This window comes from Drosophila persimilis, unplaced genomic scaffold (assembly GCF_003286085.1).
Source record: "Drosophila persimilis strain 14011-0111.01,24,50 unplaced genomic scaffold, DperRS2 tig00000000-arrow-pilon, whole genome shotgun sequence".
In the NCBI taxonomy this organism is placed as follows: domain Eukaryota; kingdom Metazoa; phylum Arthropoda; class Insecta; order Diptera; family Drosophilidae; genus Drosophila; species Drosophila persimilis.
In genome coordinates, this window is record NW_020825288.1 from 2,737,177 (window position 1) to 2,754,702 (window position 17,526).

Consider the following 17,526-nt stretch of genomic DNA (forward strand, 5'->3'; position numbering starts at 1 on the left):
TGCCTTGGCTGTTTTTGACTGTTGTCCATACCCCTTTCTATAGCCCATTCAAAATTACGCTCGCGATTTTTTCGTTGCATGTACGAGCAGTAGAGAGCAGCGGTGTGACCGTCGGACCCACCGAGATAAACCGTATCATTTTCAAAATATACCGTAAATATACCGATGAACAAAGACGAACTTAGCCCACTTAACCCCCTTTCTAATTAAACAGGTGACCTATATATTTCGATCCCGATACCTATTCTTGGTCTCTTAAGAAGACTTTAATTTCGTTGAAATAGCTTTAAAGCTAGACTGACTAGTTTCTAGGTTCAGTGGACCCTGGGATGAGAAACATTTCCTCAATTCTATACCATCTGTTTCTTGCTATCGCCCACACAAACTGCAAGACCATCGAATATTTTAGATAATACTTGGTGGACTCTTTAATTTGCTCCGACTGAGTTGCGCTCATTACCTTACCTTCATTTTAAGACTTTGAAATCCTTCTTTATCTTCATAATATATCGATGTGCGACAAAACCTATCGCGCAATCCAAAACAATCAATGGCTGTGCAGCCCTAGGACATGGTAACACTTGGCGACTTTTTGTCATTGTTTACATGATTTTGTGAATTAAAAAGAAAGACTGATTTTATACACTGCCATGGAAGAGGGCCCAATGGAGACCAGCTCACCCACAGAGTCCAGTTCCGACGTTAATTTCCCGACTGAAGAGGAGAAATCCGCAGAGCAGCGAGCGGCGGCGGCCGGCTTTTGTTATTGGTATGACCATCGCTGTAATTAGCGAACAAATGATAAGAACATTCTGCATTTTAGCGGGAAAGAGCGCAACCTGAACCTCGTCGAGCTGCTCTGTGCCACCTGTTCGCGCTGGGTCCACGAGTCGTGCGTGTCCTACCAGCTGGGCAAGGGAAAACTACTGCCATTCATCACCAATTATGTGTTCGTCTGCAAGAATTGCTCCGCCACGGGTCTGGAGAACTTTCGCAAGAGTCAGGCCAGTAAGTGGAACTACATCTTTACTTGTGGTGGTCACATAATGGATTGCCTTCTTTCAGCCATTTCCCAGATGTGCCACTGCGCCATTGCCAACATGCAGCAGGCGGCGTTGCGTGATGGCAAGCGTCAAATCCAATTTAGCAAGGACAAGGAGATCATTCCCTACATCGAGCAGTACTGGGAGGCCATGACCACAATGCCGCGCCGTCTCACCCAGTCCTGGTACAGCACCGTCCAGCGGTCCCTGGTCAAGGATGTGCAAACCCTCTTCACCTACGAGGAGCATTTGGAGCACGGTGCCATGTACGGGCTGTTCCACCAGGACCTGCGCCTCATCAAGCCCAACTATGAGAGCATGAGCAAGACAGGTGCTCTGCGGCTCACCGAGGATGGCTATACACAAGGTGAGACTTACAGAAACACTAGATTTGGGGGCCGAAAAAATAGATCAGTAGATCGGTGGTAGAAGAGCTTCGTTTCTATCTGATGTTTAATATCTAATGATCATATGATCAGTTTCGACATGCACTCTATCCGAAACCATTCGACTACCTTGGAACAAAACAGACGTGACTCCATTCCTCCTCAGCAAAATCCACATACGCAGAATCCACAGGTTGTCAGGTCCAAATTTCTGGCGGATAAGCTAAATGGACAACACCGTCTGTACAGCTGATTTTGGGGTCTCTCGTCTCTGACGTTGCAGTATTTATTGCTCATTCTGCTTTGCATACTGTCTCCCACCTACCCAAACAAAAGTTCCCCTCCTCTCTCTATGCGAATCAAACAATTGAAAGAGCGAGAAGGAAAGCCCAAGATCGTTTCGCATAGTTTCTGTTTCGCACACACTCACACACACACACACACACATGCAAGAGTCGTGCCAAAACACAGATACCGAAAGAGAGCCAGTGCAAGGTATGCTAAATGGAAGGTAAGGCGTCCCTCTTTCTGGGGATTCCCATTGTTCAAATTTCTATCAGAAAATAGCAAAACATGAGCAAACATATATACATGTGTGTGTGTTGTGTTTGCACAAAAGTCTTGAGGCGCCTACTCTCGGACTGACTTACCTTCCATTCCGGTACCTTGCTTGGCCCCTTGGTCCGAGCGCACATCTGGTAGGCCCCACGTATTAAGATTGTGGGGCGGGGTGGGGCTATCAGAAGCACTCCTCGCTCAGAACTCATTCATTGCAAAAAAGAAGAATAGTTACGCTTTTTATTTTGTTGTATATTTTGCTGGCTTCGCCGCCCCGCGCTCTGCGTGTGTGTGGAATTGATTTTAATTTGATTTTGGTTTTGCTTTTGATTTTGAGCGCGACGCAATTCGTAGTTTTCTTCCTCTCTTTGGGTTTCTCTTCTCCTCATTTATTGTTGTAATTTTTGTGTCCTGCAATGACGTCAACGTTGGCCAGCCTCAACGAGGAGGAATGTAAGCCTGTAATAACTGCAATCCGAAACGAACTTTGCCCCAGATCCCTTTTATGGCCGGTCACGTACGCCCGCTGCAGTTAACACCTCTCCCACTCCCTCTCCGCAGCAAATCTTGCCAAGAACAACAGGCAGAAGCGCAAATTTCCTGGAACCGATTCGGGACCCACCGGGAAGAAGGGCCGCCCCAGCTCCGACATTACGGCCAACGTGAAGCTGCCACCGCATGGCTATCCCCTGGAACATCCGTTCAACAAGGACGGCTATCGCTACATACTGGCCGAGCCCGATCCGCACGCTCCATTCAGGCAGGAGTTCGACGAGAGCTCAGACTGGGCGGGCAAGCCCATTCCCGGCTGGCTGTACCGCACCCTGGTTCCCCATGCGGTCCTGCTGGCCCTGCACGATCGGGCGCCTCAGCTGAAGATCAGCGAGGATCGACTGGCGGTGACGGGGGAGCGTGGCTACTGCATGGTGCGGGCCACACACTGTAAGTACCCATAGAATAAACCTCCCAGCTGAGATCTAAGCGACCCCACCCATTTGCAGCTGTTAATCGCGGCTGCTGGTACTACGAGATCACCATCGAGGAGATGCCCGAGGGAGCTGCAACGCGCCTGGGATGGGGTCGGGAGTATGGCAATCTACAGGCTCCGCTGGGCTACGACAAGTTCGGCTACTCCTGGCGATCGCGCAAGGGCACCAAGTTCACAGAGAGCCATGGCAAGCACTACAGTGAATCGTACATGGAGGGCGATACCCTGGGATTCCTTATTGAACTGCCCCAGGAGGCATCTCTGGAGTATCTGCCAAATACATTTAAGGACCGGGTAAGACATGCCTATACCCCGTCATACCCATGATTCTGACTGGAAACTGGAAATCCTTTACAGCCGCTGGTGAAGTTCAAGTCACATCTGTACTACGAGGACAAGGATAAGATCAATGAAACGCTCAAGAATCTTCACATACTGCAGGGCAGCCGCATCGAGTTCTTCAAGAATGGAGAGTCGCAGGGTGTGGCCTTCGAGGACATCTATGCGGGTAGCTATTTTCCCGCCATATCCATACACAAAAGTGCAACTGTGAGCGTGAACTTTGGCCCAGCCTTCAAGTATCCCGAAGTGCTTGGCGAGCGTAAGGCAAAAGGGGTAAGCAGGAAATACCTCCATCTCCCGACACACCTTCTGAATAATCTCCTCTCTTCCGCAGATGAACGACCGTGTGGAGGAGCTCATAACAGAGCAATGCCTAGCCGATACCCTCTACCTAACCGAACACGATGGCCGTCTGCGACTGGACAACATTGGCTTGTAGCTTCCGTCTGCAAGGGATAAAGACCAATAAAGCCTCCTTTAAGTTCAGTTTTATTGCTAGTTGTATACATGTCATGAGGTTACTTGAAGGCTTTGAATTTCGAGGCACTGTACGGTATGTAGAAGGCACTGTTGGAGGCAAACTCCGAGCGCGGATGGTGCACTGCAGCCGAGATCGAGCGACCCGTCGACGGTGTGTTGCTCGAGTTGGTCGGCAGCGCGAATGGATGCAGGGTGCGAGAGGAACTGTTGCTGTTGCTGTGACTATTGTGCCCGCCACCGCCGCTCGAGTTGCTCTGGCTGGACGTGGCCGTTGTGATGGCGGCCGTGGCTCTGCCGTAGTCCCTGTGGCGACTCAGATTCAATGCCGGTAGCACAATGGCGTTCTTGTTGTTCGAGAAGAATCGGCTGGCGGCCATCGGCATGTGCCAGGCGGAGCGGTTGCCCGCATGGTGATACTGATACTGTCGACGCTCTGCACTGCTCGCATGAGTCAGGGCCGCCGATTTGGCCTGCTGTTGTTGTTGCTGCTGCTGTTGCTGGACCTGCGTTAGCTGCACGAAGCTGCGGTTGTTGAGAAGGCCGCGAAACCGACGATTCGTGTCCAGGACGTTTAGTATGGGCGGCATCCGCAGATGTGCCGACTGGGGCGTGGCCGAGCTCAGTTTTTGGGGCAGCTGCTGTGGTTGGTGGTGTTGTTGCTGCTGCTGGGAGCGTTGTCGCTTAAGCAGCTTCACCGACACCGAAGTGACGCGCAGATCGCGATCCAGGAGGTCCACCAGATTGTGGGTGGGGCGCAGATAGCTCCGAGGCTGCTGGTGCTGTTTCTGTGGCTCTGCCGTGGGTGTTAGAAAGCCATCGTCCTCAATATCCTCATCATCATCATCGTCCAGCGAGTTCAGACTGAGATTTGAAATGGAATCTATGTCCACGGACTCGTCGTCGCGCCTCGTTTGGCTGTCGAAGCTCTGATTGCGCAGCGACCGCATTCCCACTTTCCGACCCACCAGCATGGGGAACTTGTGCTGCCAATCGGCGATCTCGTGCCGGAGCTCTGGCTCCTTTTCTGGCAGCTCCTCCTCACCGCTCAGCATGCGCTCCACCCGCTCCCAGTCCAGCAGGTTCTTCTTGATGGCATCGTCTGCCCAGGGTATGGAGCCCACAGAGCTGCGGTCAATGCTGCTGGATGAGTAGGGCACGTCCTGCAGGAACTCAGAGTCGTCGTCCTTGTCCGCATCCGGCTCATTGTCCGCATTGGCCCCATTGTCGTTGTCGTTGTCGTCTTCGTTATCATTGTTGCTATCCCGGCGGGGATACAAAAGCCCATCTTCGGCACAATCATTGTCCAAGGCGCCCGGGGTATTGTATCGTTGCTCTGATGTGAAATAGTAACGTCTATCTGACATTAAAACTGGTTCCGCAAACGTGCTGGACTTGTTCTAGTTTGCTAAATCCCAGTCTCCCTGTCCTGCTGTCCTGTCTGCAAAGGATGTGTGTGATGTGCGGATGTGGATGTGTCCCCCTTAAAATCGATGCCGCAAAAGGCGGCGAGAGACAATTGTTGTGTTATGGCTCATTCCAGTTTTGCTTGTTATTTATTATCCTTTTGTTGTTTTCCATCCCCCAAGCCAATGCGCAGCCGCAGATCCCGCCCAGCGGCGCTGCCAGCAGCGAAAATAAATAATGGTCGTTGGTTAAAAAATAGGACTTTCCATTTGCAGATTTTTAACGGTCACATGAAACGTTTTTGCTGTTGCGACTAATTAATTAATTAATTAATAAAATTGTATTATTGAAACTATTAAACCATAAATTATTGTATACACGCCATTTCTGAGAGTTCGCGCCAACATGGTTTTACGTCGTCCAGCCCTGGTCGTTGCACAGATTCAAAAATATAATTCTATTGGATGGTTTTGGCGTTATATGTATCAGTCAGTCGGTCTTTCAGTTGCCATTTAAATACTTTAATTACAATTCATTTTTGTATCAGATCAGGCAAATACATTTTTTTCTCGTGGTATGTTATAAAAAGGGGGGATTCTACCTGCATGCGTTGCATTTTCTGGGCCGTTATACCTGCAGTCCTGCACTCAAAAGTTTTATGAATTTTTGTTGTTCTTAGAATCAAATTGTTATCCTGTTTAAATAATGAGGTTTAAAAAGCGAAGTTCGTTTTTTCATCTGTATGTTTACGGTATATTTCGGTATATTTCTGGGGGCTAGTCACACTGAATGGTAGGAAAATGCAACTACAAAGTAAAGAAAAGTCTTATACACTTTTTCGACGCGGTATTTTGCGGTGTTTTTGGAAGTCAGACTAGTCGTCTTTTTTAATGGGCTATTACAAAGGGGTATGGACAGTAGGCAAAAAACAGCCAAGGCAAATTATAAGTTTCATATGAACCTGACTTCGCGTGTGAGGATAATATACCTTGAAGATATATGTATTCCAAGGTATGTAACGAAAGGTGTGGATTCTACCCTGAAAACGATGCATTTTCAGAGTCGTTTTGGCTGTTGCCATACCCAACTTTTCGCAGCCATTTCTCAAATAGGCCCCTAAAAGGGGATGATGAATTTCGCCGCCGTGAATTTTGAATTCTACTATATTTCTCTTTTCGGCGGTATAATGCGGCAATCAGATTGATCAAAGTGGAAAAGTCTCACAAATTTTTTCGACGCGACCCCGTAAACAACATGCAGACACAGAACTTGAAACCTCGAGACTAAAATCGAATTGATAAACAATTGTCGGCGCACGCGAAAGTACACTTACTGCACACTCTTACGTTTTATGCTTTTGTTTTTTGTTCATTAAATGACACAATCAAAAACTACTATTTGACGATGGTGGTCCGGTTCCTGATCCAAAGGCCGGTAAAATCGGCCTAAATATTGGAAGGGCGTGGTGTTTGCCGTAAAAGTTGTTGCTGATTGTGCGCCCCCCTTTTTCATATTTGTTTGCCGAATTTAAAGTTCACGTGAGAAAATAAGTGCGTCGCCGCGTGGTGCGCCAAGCTATTAATTATGTGGCATGAGGCTCGCAAGCAAGAGCGCAAGATACGCGGTTTGATTGTGGACTACCGCAAACGGGCGGAGCGCCGGCAATATTTCTACGACAAGATCCAGGCGGATCCCACACAGTTCCTGCAGCTTCATGGCAGGCGGAGCAAGATTTACCTGGACCCAGCGGTAGCAGCAGCGGGCGATGGTGCCGCCATCATGCAAGTGATATTGAGTTTAAAATTTGCTTTGCCTTTCCTTTCAATTATGCAAAGCGAAACGTGGCTAAAGTGCACATGTCCTTGTTCTTTGCAGTGTGCCGTGGCAGGGACAGCAGGACAATCTGATTGATCGGTTTGATGTGCGCGCCCATTTGGACTACATTCCGCCTGTGGGAAAGAGTGGCGAGGCTGGCGATGCGGACACGGACATGACGGCCGAGGAGCGGCAGTTGAACTACGAACGCTACCGGATTCTGGCCCAGAACGACTTCCTGAATGTCAGCGAGGACAAGTTTCTGCACCAACTGTACCTCGAGGAGCAGTTTGGGGCCAATGCCCAGCTGGAGGCGGAACGCAATCTGGCCAAAAAGAAGCAGAAGACGGGAGGCGCCACCATTGGCTATTCCTATGAGGATGCGGGCGATGCGGGAGCAGCCACCATTGGACCACAGCCCTTTGGCCATTCCATGAACGCGCCAGCAGCTGGGGCCACAGCTACCGTCACAGGCGGCGGCGACAAGGGCGAAGGTTCCGATGAATCCGACTCGGACATCGACATGGACGTGTCCATAGACATTGGGAAGCTGGACACGGCCCAGGCCCACGAGCTGAACGCCTGTGGGCGGAACTATGGCATGAAGAGCAATGATTTCTTCTCGCATCTCACAAAGGATGCAGACGAGGCCGATGCCCTGCGCATTGCCCGCGAGGAGGAGCAGGAGAAGATGCTGCTGAGCGGCCGCAAGTCGCGCAGAGAACGGCGGGCGCAGAAGGAGCGACGCATTGCCAATCGGCCGTTCAGCCCGCCCAGCTATGCGGCCAAGGAAGACAAAAAAGGTGGCAAGAACGATAAAGAGGAGGAGAGCGACTCACGCTCGCCCTCCCCGGCCGAGGCTGGGCCCGAGAAGATCACCTATATTACCTCATTTGGCGGCGAGGACGAAATGCAGCCGCACTCCAAGATCACCATTAATCTGTCCAAGCCCGGTCCCACACTGGGCGAATCCTGCATCAACGCTAGCACTGGGGCGGCCATCGCCAGCTCCGGTGCTGGCGGCTCTGTCACGTATGCCCAGAAGGTCAAGGATAATCTGGACAAGCTGAAGCTGATGAACGAAACGACCAAGCGCCGTGGTCGCCGTCGGACGCGTTCTCGGTCACGCTCCCGCAGTGCATCCGGCAGTAGGAGTTGCAGTGGCAGCCGGCGACGAAATCGCCGAAGTCGCAGCTATCGCAGACGCAGCCGGACCCGGTCCAGACGCCGGCGCAGGTACTACTCGAGATCTAGGTCCCGATCGAGGTCCCGATCGCGGTCTCGTTCCCGTTCTCGCTCTCGGTCTGGCTCCTGGAAACGCTACAAGAGCCGCAGTCCCAGCTACAAGCGATCGCGCAAGCGGTTCTCTTACTCCTCGCGCAGTTCCAGTGCCAGTTCCTTTGAGGCGGGACGCAGAAGACGCAGTCGCTCGCGTTCTCGCTCCCATTCCGGTCGTCGGAGCCGCACCAAAAAGAAGACCTCACCACCTCCGGCTCCTCCAGCGGCGGGAGGCGGCTACTGCCTGAGTACAACAACCACAACAACAACCACATCCACTTTGACAGCGGTGAAGCTACTCCAGCAGCAGCAACAGCAACAGCAGCAGCAACTGCAACAGCCTAGGGCACCAGCCCCGCCCATGATTAGTTATCCGTTGCCCACGCGAGTCCTCGGCTTGACCACGACGACTCCAGCTCCCGTAGCTCCCGCAGTTCCCGTACCCGCCCTACCGCAGGTGGTGGAGGCACCGCCGCCGCCACTCAAACGTTACTATGGCCGGAAACGAGCCAACGATACCTCCTCCTCATCGTCGTCGGAAGGCGGCGAGAACAGCGAGGCCAGCGAGAACGAGGAACAGCTGCAGCCAGAGAGCAATAAGCAACCAGTCGATGATTCAGATGAAATGGAAGCGGATACTGCGTAAGTTTGGTGATGCAGAGCCAGCGGTAAAGTAGAGGCAGAACCACTCACCCTTAGCAGCTCTTCGATTGTCATCTAAATGGGTTTATTCCGTCTCTGTTTCAGGTCAGAGCGATCGCATGCGCTCCACCACCCAGCGATGCCGTCAACATGCAGCACGGGTAATCAAACAGGCAAATATAGTTCTGCTACCGAAACCAAAGTCAGTAAGCAAAGCCAAGTGTCTCATTGCCTCACCCAACCGGAGTACACCACCAAAATTTTCACGTCTTAACCTTAAACCTGCTCAAAATCCAAAACCAAAACCAAAAACAAATCAATGACAGTTATACCACTATAAAGGTCCTTTGACTATGTGACTACTCAGTATGATCGATCCCCTGTTGATGCATCCGTTTTGTGTCCAGTTTTTTTGTCGGACAGAACACAGCACTTTCGACCGCAACTGACTCCTACTGCTCCCCCTTTGAAACCTTAACCTGAAACCTGCTAAACATGCGCTTGGGGGTGCTTCTTACAGGGACACTCTGGACACGGACAATCGGGCAGCAGCAGTGGACGACCCAATCTGCGCGAGCGTCTTAAGCGGAAAATGCAGAACCTGCTCAACCGGCAATGTAAGCCACTTCGGAGTGTAGTAGTGTGATGTTCACCAAATGCATTAGTAGACAGTCCCGCCCAGAGTAGATCCATACTAAACAGGGAATACACTTTTCAGATAAGGCCGATAAGCGAGCTGAGATTGAGAAGACGGAGCGAGAGCGTCAACAGCAGCAGGAGCGCGAGGATGAGATGCGCGAACTGGCGCTGAAGCTACGTAGAAGGTGGGTATCGTGCTTGTGGGTGGCTCTTGGTCAGTCCTCTCACATCTCTATATTCACAGGCGCCGCGAGTTGCGACACAAGTACGGCACGCCCTCCAGTGGCAAGCTGTCGGGCAGCGATGGGGAATCGGAAGCGTCGGAGAGCCAGCTCCCGCAGCCCCCGAACCGTCGCAGTCGCAGCAGATCCCGCAGTCGCAAGCGGAGTCCTGTCGAGCAGCCCACCAGGAGGAGCAACAGTCGAACCGAGCGCCGGCGGCGTACTCGCAGTCCCAGTCCAAGGTACAAACGCAGGCAGAGATCGCGCTCGAGGAGCGGGAGCCGCATGGACCGGAAGCGACGTTCGCACAGCCGTCGGCGTAGTGGAAGCCGCGAACGGAGGGGATCACGCAGTCGTCGCAGTCAGTCGAGGCGTCGGCGACAACGCGAACGGAGTATGGAAAGGAATCGAGAACGTGAGCGGTACAGGCAACAGTATCACCAGCAGCAGCAGCAGCAGCATCAGGAAAGGACTCGTGGTGGGCGAGACAGGGAACGGGACTCGGAGCATGCCCAAAGAAGCAACAGTGGCCCAAGTCGGGGACGTGTCGTCATCTCGGCACCGCCAAAACTCAAGAAACTGGTTGACTATTAAATCGACTGTGAACTGTCGCATAATTGTTTTTAGCCATAAGACACTTTTTTAGTGCGCGGAGAGCGTCAACTGTTGATTTTGGCACATAAATAAAGTAATTTTAGATATAAAACGCAGGCCTTCGATTTTTCCACCATTCTGAAACTCAAATTCGATAGCGCTACCGATAGTTTGCTGGGAATGCAGCTCTGGGTGCCCAGCTGGTTTATGTAATCGTGAACAGCTGTGTGTGTGCGAAGTAAACTGGAAAACATGTTAGCCTCAACTTTTCGTCGTATTGCTGGAGTTTCCGCACAAAAACTGACTCAACTTGCCCCCAGAAGCTGCGCCCTAGGCCACATATACTCCAAGGCTACCATGTCGCAGGCGACACAGTATCCACCCATTGAGACGGCCATGAGAAAGGCGCTCACAACGGAACTGAAACCGGTGTTCCTGGAAGTTATTAACGAATCGCCCCAGCACAATGTGCCCAAGAGGTCCGAGTCCCACTTTCGAGTGCTGGTGGTGTCGGAGAAGTTCAATGATCTAACTCTAATCAAGGTACAGTGTCTGTGACCGAAATTGATGGTGTTTAATTGATAAAGTGTGAAATTCTTGTAGCGCCATCGATTGGTCAACGACACAGTGAAGAACGCGCTGACGGCAGCCGGTTTTGAGTTCATGCACGCTCTTTCCATTGAGGCCAAGACGCCGAAGCAATGGGAGCCTGAGCAGGAACCAGAGAAGAGTCCGCCGTGCCTCGGCGGCTTTGGCAAGTAAAACGAAGTGTCGATAACGGCTACGTGGATTTTTATGTACAAAAGGAATACTACACACAAACCAGCTAAGGAAATTTACAGAAAAGGCCAAAAAATATGAACGTTTAACTGGGAGCAAACGGGGGAATGCAATTAGGACTACGGTATGGCGTCCACCTGACGACGAGCCGACAATATAACATCGTTGATGCCTACGCCATCGAAGGCAGCACCGCACAGCGACAAGGGCAGCTTGTAGTCCTTCAGATACTTGCGGATCCTCTTCACGCGTTCCTTGTGGCCCACGGTATACTGTGGAATGCACTTGGGGAGAATGTGGACGCGACTGAACTTGGGCTCCTCCTGGATGTCGAGTATCTCGCGCACGTACTTTTTGGCAATATCGAGAATCTGCTTCTGGCTGGGTTGATGGCCAAACCATTGGTCGAACCAATGACCGCCCATCATCACGGTTAGCACCGTGTTTCCGTTCATGTCAAAGCAGCAGCTGTCAAAGATAACACCCAAAATGGGCAGCTTTTCGACGGGAGGCACCAGCAGACCGAAGCCGTCCTGCTTGAGCTGATTGCCATTATACTGAATGTTGACGACCACTACATTCACATAGGGAATTTCCAGGAGCTGCTCGCACAGCGAGGGGTGCTGTGGCTTCAAGAGTGGAGCCAGTTTGTAGGCTGGCAGAGAGCTCACGACATGGTCCACAGGGACATCAGCATTGCGTAGGGACATGCGGACTCCACTTTTGCTGAATGTCAAAGTCTGGCACGCGTTGCTTAGCTGCACGTTGACGTTGTGTTGGTCGAGATACTTGCGCATGGCTCGAGGCAGTACCTCCAATCCACCCTCGATGCTGTACATCGCCCACTTCTCCTGCAGGGCCTGGGCATAGAGTTTGGGCTGATCTTGGGCAAACAGTCCCGGCTTCTTCTCGTCTACATTATCCTTGAAGCGGGCATATAGGATGCCCTTGAGCACGCCGCCGTATTTCTGCTCCTTCTCGAAAAGTCCCTCCATTAGGAAGCGAACGCTGATCTGCTTGGCATCGCCGGCGCAAATGCCACAGATCATGGGGCTGATGGCGTAGTCGGCTATCTCCTTGCCAAAGCGGCGCTCGGCAAAGCTGTATATCGATTCGTCCTCGTTGCTGGCCAAAGTCCTCCCCGTGGACAGATCGTGGAGCAGTGCCTTATACAGGGGTTGAGTGAATGGCGGCTTGACGCCAAACAGTCCTCTGGGACTATTGGGCAGCATACACAGCTGGCCCTTGGCATACAGCATGCGATTGCGAGCCGCCACATGACTCCGAGGGATTGGCTTCAGGGGCAACTGCAGCTCCTCCATCATCTCCAGCGTATTGGCTCCAGGTATACCAACGGGACGTATAGTGCGTGGTCCAGTCTCAAATATAAAGTCGCGATCCCTGCGCGCCTCTGTCCGTATCCAGCCACCGACTCGCGGGGAGGCTTCGTAGATGGTCAGAGGATTGCCGAATCGCCGCAACAGGTAATAACCGGCGGAGAGGCCACTCAGGCCGCCGCCCAGCACGGCCGTTTTCATGTTGATTCTTTAGCTGTCTTTCTGTTGTTCCCCTGGGTGTTTAGGACGAAGTTAGTCCGGTTTCTTGGCAGGATTATCAAAGCCGGTTACGGTCGTTGCATGACGAACAAAACAGAACGTGATTAGTCCACCTAAGCCCCCTCCATTTAAACAGTTCAACGACCTGAGGTTAATGGCGGAAAGCATTAAATCTTCTTGTATCCATGTCGTCTTTCCTTTGAACTTAAAAAAAACCACGATATCTTTCACCTGAACTGCGATAAAATGATTAAATGTTTATTATTTTCGGTGGAATTTCGAAATAACTCCTTGGTCTACAATGGGCTAATCGTTCTCCGCCAAGGATTGGACCATATTACTCGATTTTTATATTCGATTTGATATTACTAGCCATCTAAGACCTCCATAGCTGAACACATAGTTTTATCCGATTGATAGATCATATTTCTACAAGATGTGATAATTTTAATTACTCCTCTCTAATGAATTTTTTCTTTAATAAGGTTTAAACGTAACGTCACTGTTGCTATTCAACAGGTATCCGCTACGAGTAAGGACATCTTTATACCCTACTTAATGTAATATACAAATTATTTTTCCCAAGCTTATTTAAAACATTAATTTTGCACAGATTCTCATTTTTTTATACATACATTTATAAGCAAAGGTATGTATATCTGAATGCACCTATTTTTGCAAGATTATTATTATTTTTGATTTTTATTGAATAATTATTATTCTTGATTTTTATTGAATAATTATTATCACAATTCGATGTCGAAATAAGCCGTATTTAAAAAACATATATATTTAAACAGATGAATAACCACTGGTCCAAAGTGGGTTAATTTGTTCATTATATCTACACGGTACCTACTCATGGTGACTATTTTGTGTGCAAGGTGTGTGACCTAGAGAGGGGGAACAAATTGAATCAGTAATTTGAACGATGTCCTATCTCAACTGAATTAACTCAATAACTCAGAATTCGTATTTAAACTTGCACAAATTTGAGCTATTGAGTTTTAGAGCCAATACATAAGTGTGTTTCCAGCAAAAATTTTATAAATCAACCACATGGTTGGTCTAATGACAAAATTAGTTTAAAGTAATTATTTCTGGATTAACTTAATTTTTTGACACGCACCTACATATGCTTATCCAATGTATGTATAAAAACTGCGTCTCTGGCAAGAGGCAAAGACGCAAGACGCGGCATTAGTGCATATTATACCCTGTACTCTTAGATTGACAAATGAGATATTTGTCATAACTTGTTTGAAGCTAAGTCTAACTAATAAATTTGTAATTATGGATCTGGTAGAGGATGAGATGAATCGTGGCCAGATGCTGCTGAAGATCGGGGAACGTAACGAAGGGGTGCTAGCCAGGAGTGTGGGCAGGTCTGTGGAGGAGCAGATGAGTAATCAAAGCAAAGAAAATACAACAAATGTTGTATCTCAAGTGCTATTTCTATGCAGGACCACCAGCGAGAGCAGCTGTCCACAACATCTCGCAAAGTTAAAGCATAAAGGCACAAAAACGCATGACGCAGCTTTATTGTAATCAGCCTCTTAGCTTTGAAGCTAAATTATTCCAATATAAGTTTAGATTTTTTATATGAGATTTAAGAGTGCCTAAAAGTATGCTGTATATTTCTGTAAATTATTTCACATACGCCAGGTGTGCCAGGCAACAAACTAACGGCACAGCTAAACACAAACACACACACACCATGTAGACAAACGCGGTCACATGAACTGAATGGATTTTGGCGCCAGTTTTAATAATCGAGAATACCCGGAGGCCCATGCCACCAAAAACACTCCGAAAAAGCTCAAAGGCAAAGGCAAAGGCGAGCTTGAACCGTGTGCCAAGCACCGAGTTACAAGTCATCCGAGTTCACATCGGGCAGAACAGAACTGTATACGCTGCTGACGAGAAAGGTTGGTCTTCATTTTTCCGTGCGCGTCTCGTGTGACTCTGTGTAAATGTGTGCTGTGAGTGTGTGAGAGTGTGAGTGCGCTGGTGTCGAGTGTCAAGAAAACTGCCTTTAATACATACATACATGTATATGGACGTGTACCCACACCAACACACGCACATACACAGGAAAGTGAAAAATTTTCCAACAGCGTATGCCAATTACGGGGCGAAACGAAAACGGATGAAAACATGGATGGCCTGACGCAAATCCAACCCAACCAATTATGATCATAATTTTTGGGAAACGAAATGGCAATTGTGCAAAATTCGGTATCCGTTGAAAACGGACGGTCGGTCTGTGTGGAAGAAAAACCTGAGAATGTGCGATACACACATATACACAGGAAATTCAATTAAAATAGCATGACCGAGAGAGGTGTGCGTGTGTGGCCGAGTGTCTGTAAATGGAAATTGAAATTGTGTGCTCTTAAGAAACACGCGTGGAATATAAATCAAAAAATTAACAAAAATTAAATTTAAGAAATCCTCAAGAGGAAAACTATAAGGAAAAAACTTTGGTTTTCAATTGCTGGTGCTGCAGATTTTCATTTAAAAGATACATTCGTTGAAATCAACACTTTCACAGCAAAACACACACACACATAACCACATGCGCCATCCATAAGAACATAGATACGGCACAGTGAGCCAGTTTTTCTTTTACATGCAAACGCACAAAACGAGAACACACCACAAGCTCCCCAGCGAAAGGACACGATGATAAAGTCGATGGGCCAGGCCGGAGATACAGTTGTATCGTTCGTTGGTTTCGTTTTGGGGCCCTTCTGCCTGCGAGGAGAGTCGTCCCAGTCCCTGTCCCTGTCCCCACACCGTGTTAGCTCGTTGCGCGCTTCGGCCCCGTCCTCATCCGCGTCCACATTCACATTCACATCGTCAATGTTATTTTTGTTGTTTCCTACTCGTTGTCCGTTTGCTGTTCGTTGCCTTCGTGGGCGCGTTTGTTGGTATATGTGTGTCAGTCAGTCACTGGCCGAGAGTATCTGTGTGTCAGAGTATCTCAGTGCGTGCGTGTGTGTGCGTATCAGGGAGTAGATACCTACAAAGAAATTAAGCCCCGAACCGAGGCCCCGAGTTCAATGCGCGGCCAGAACGAGTCTTCAGCTCTGTTTACATTTCCCCTTCAGTGGCCCTTTCTTCGTGAGCCCGAGCCAGAGCCCTCACCCTCCCACTACCACTCTCTTGAGAGGATTGCAGGCAATTGCAGGAATTTGTGTCGCCCGTTTATTTATTATGAAAATGCAACTTTCATTTCATTCGGTATTTGTCCTGTTTTCCATTGTTGGCAGTCACGTTAAGCAGCTTGTGAACTGCCTGAATATGTGCGCCTTTGTCCATACCTGGTTGTTTGTTTGTGTGTGTGAGTGGGTGAGCCTGCTCGCGTATGTGCGTGTGTGTGTGTGACACGAAGGGAAACTAAAAACTAGGGCAGTGTGTTTCCGTTTCAACGACATGCCGCAGGGAGCTGCACAGAGACTAGGACGAAGAGAGGTAACAGAAAACCACTACCTGGCTGCCCCCAGATCCTTAAAAACTGTTGGCGGAAAACAAGAATTGCTAGAACGAAGCCAAATTCAATGAAGTCAAAAGGATTCAATATCACTTTTAAACATTTTTGGTTGCAACATTGCGTATGCTTAACACAAATTCATGTGCGACGTTCCCCATTGAAAGAAAAAGCTTCCGCTTGCACGGAATTCGGAAACGGAACACGGCGCAGGCGCCATTTTGTAACGGGAAGGGAGAGAGAGAGAGCCATACATGGGGGAATCGAAAATGAGAGAGAGAACGAGTGGCTGCTGTTTTTGCTTTGAAGTTTGCTTCGCGTCTTTATTTATTTATTTACTTGGCCGCCTTGTATTTGCTCCTTCCGAATGCCGTATTTTCCGGATTTTCCGCAAACAACGCCAATTCCGTAGTCACAATGAATGCACATTTTTCATAAGAGAACTGTCTTTTTTTTGGGTGGAATTTCAACGAAAATTTGTAAATGAAAATGATCAGCAATGGAAGTGAAAATGAAACAAAAACTACATATGTATGTGACACAACTAATGAGTGAAATGAAAACGAACATAAACAAATTATAAACATTTAAAATCATTGAATAAATAAACCACTGACAGCGCGACTAAAAAACATAATTAATTGCCCATGCCAATTTAAATAATATTTAATATTTCCCCCCCTCCCCACTCCCGTAAAACCAACCCAAAATAAATCTCTTGCAGCTTAACACATTTTCAAGCAACGAAACGAGGAAAATTTCGTGGGCAAACAAGCAGTATTCTCAAAGGAAAAAATAACAACAAAAATGAGCAGTGTGAATAAAAGAATTTTTAATTGATTTGAATTCAAATTCGAAAAAACTATCGATCAGAATTACAAAACAAACAACTAAGCAAACAAGCGCACAATGAAACTGATAATATTCAAGATGGTGATAAGGGAATTCTAGTCCGGAAGAAAATCAAGTCAAATAAAACAAATTCAAGTCAAATATGAAATAGTCTCAAGGAGAAGTCAAGCATCCGATTTCCACGTTTCAACATTTGTGAGGACCAGAAGCAGCAGCAGCAGAAGCAGCAGCAGCAGCAGAAGGAACAACGACAGCCCACAAATCGTCTACACATTGATGTGCGATTTGAGCGTGTGAATGTTGGCAGCCCTGGAGCCCTGCCTCGGTGGTTTAGCCTGTACTAGGTGAGTACTCCCTCACCCATTAGACACACAAACACACCTGCAACCGCATCACACCAAAAACCACCAAGAAAAACCAAACACTTTCCCATTTGACGCACACACAAAAACACA

At 48.7% G+C, this 17,526-nt stretch overlaps 6 protein-coding genes across 10 annotated transcripts in view; 4 read left to right on the forward strand and 2 right to left on the reverse strand.

Moving 5' to 3' along the window:
• Positions 1 to 602: 602 nt before the first annotated feature.
• On the forward strand, positions 603 to 3,809 carry LOC6595196 (set1/Ash2 histone methyltransferase complex subunit ASH2). 2 transcript variants are annotated; one of them, XM_002020195.2, is made up of 7 exons: positions 603 to 769; positions 824 to 1,008; positions 1,066 to 1,410; positions 2,549 to 2,929; positions 2,989 to 3,269; positions 3,333 to 3,590; positions 3,652 to 3,809. In XM_002020195.2, exons 1-7 carry the CDS (start codon positions 651 to 653, stop codon positions 3,754 to 3,756), a joined length of 1,674 nt encoding a protein of 557 aa, XP_002020231.1. In that variant the 5' UTR covers positions 603 to 650; the 3' UTR covers positions 3,757 to 3,809. The 2 variants fall into 2 exon arrangements, with proteins under 2 accessions (XP_002020231.1, XP_026851018.1); XM_026995217.1 differs by lacking the exons at positions 603 to 769; positions 824 to 1,008; positions 1,066 to 1,410 and adding an exon at positions 2,205 to 2,440.
• On the reverse strand, positions 3,796 to 5,396 carry LOC6595195 (myb-like protein P). The gene has a single exon (XM_002020194.2). It carries the CDS (start codon positions 5,159 to 5,161, stop codon positions 3,836 to 3,838), a length of 1,326 nt encoding a protein of 441 aa, XP_002020230.1. The 5' UTR covers positions 5,162 to 5,396; the 3' UTR covers positions 3,796 to 3,835.
• Positions 5,397 to 6,363: 967 nt separating this feature from the next.
• Positions 6,364 to 10,502, forward strand: LOC6595194 (CLK4-associating serine/arginine rich protein). Of its 4 annotated transcripts, none has more exons than XM_002020193.2 (6): positions 6,367 to 6,982; positions 7,077 to 8,936; positions 9,042 to 9,138; positions 9,457 to 9,553; positions 9,655 to 9,760; positions 9,820 to 10,502. In XM_002020193.2, the coding sequence occupies exons 1-6, from the start codon at positions 6,786 to 6,788 to the stop codon at positions 10,388 to 10,390; spliced, it is 2,928 nt and encodes a 975-aa protein (XP_002020229.1). In that variant the 5' UTR covers positions 6,367 to 6,785; the 3' UTR covers positions 10,391 to 10,502. The 4 variants fall into 4 exon arrangements, with proteins under 4 accessions (XP_026850575.1, XP_026850576.1, XP_002020229.1 ...); XM_026994773.1 differs by having other exon boundaries at positions 6,895 to 6,986; XM_026994774.1 differs by lacking the exon at positions 9,820 to 10,502 and having other exon boundaries at positions 6,364 to 6,982; positions 9,042 to 9,142; positions 9,655 to 9,722.
• A 123-nt stretch (positions 10,503 to 10,625) lies between these two features.
• On the forward strand, positions 10,626 to 11,161 carry LOC6595193 (bolA-like protein DDB_G0274169). The gene is made up of 2 exons (XM_002020192.2): positions 10,626 to 10,933; positions 10,994 to 11,161. The coding sequence occupies exons 1-2, from the start codon at positions 10,643 to 10,645 to the stop codon at positions 11,150 to 11,152; spliced, it is 450 nt and encodes a 149-aa protein (XP_002020228.2). The 5' UTR covers positions 10,626 to 10,642; the 3' UTR covers positions 11,153 to 11,161.
• A 4-nt stretch (positions 11,162 to 11,165) lies between these two features.
• Positions 11,166 to 12,814, reverse strand: LOC6594812 (protoporphyrinogen oxidase). The gene has a single exon (XM_002020191.2). It carries the CDS (start codon positions 12,706 to 12,708, stop codon positions 11,290 to 11,292), a length of 1,419 nt encoding a protein of 472 aa, XP_002020227.1. The 5' UTR covers positions 12,709 to 12,814; the 3' UTR covers positions 11,166 to 11,289.
• A 4,206-nt stretch (positions 12,815 to 17,020) lies between these two features.
• The window catches only part of LOC6594809 (calcium-activated potassium channel slowpoke), a 44,828-nt gene continuing 44,322 nt past the window's right edge, over positions 17,021 to 17,526 (forward strand). The window contains exon 1 of the mRNA XM_026984505.1: positions 17,021 to 17,415. The gene's annotated coding sequence lies outside the window, so the exon portion shown is untranslated. The remainder of the gene's footprint in view (positions 17,416 to 17,526) is intronic.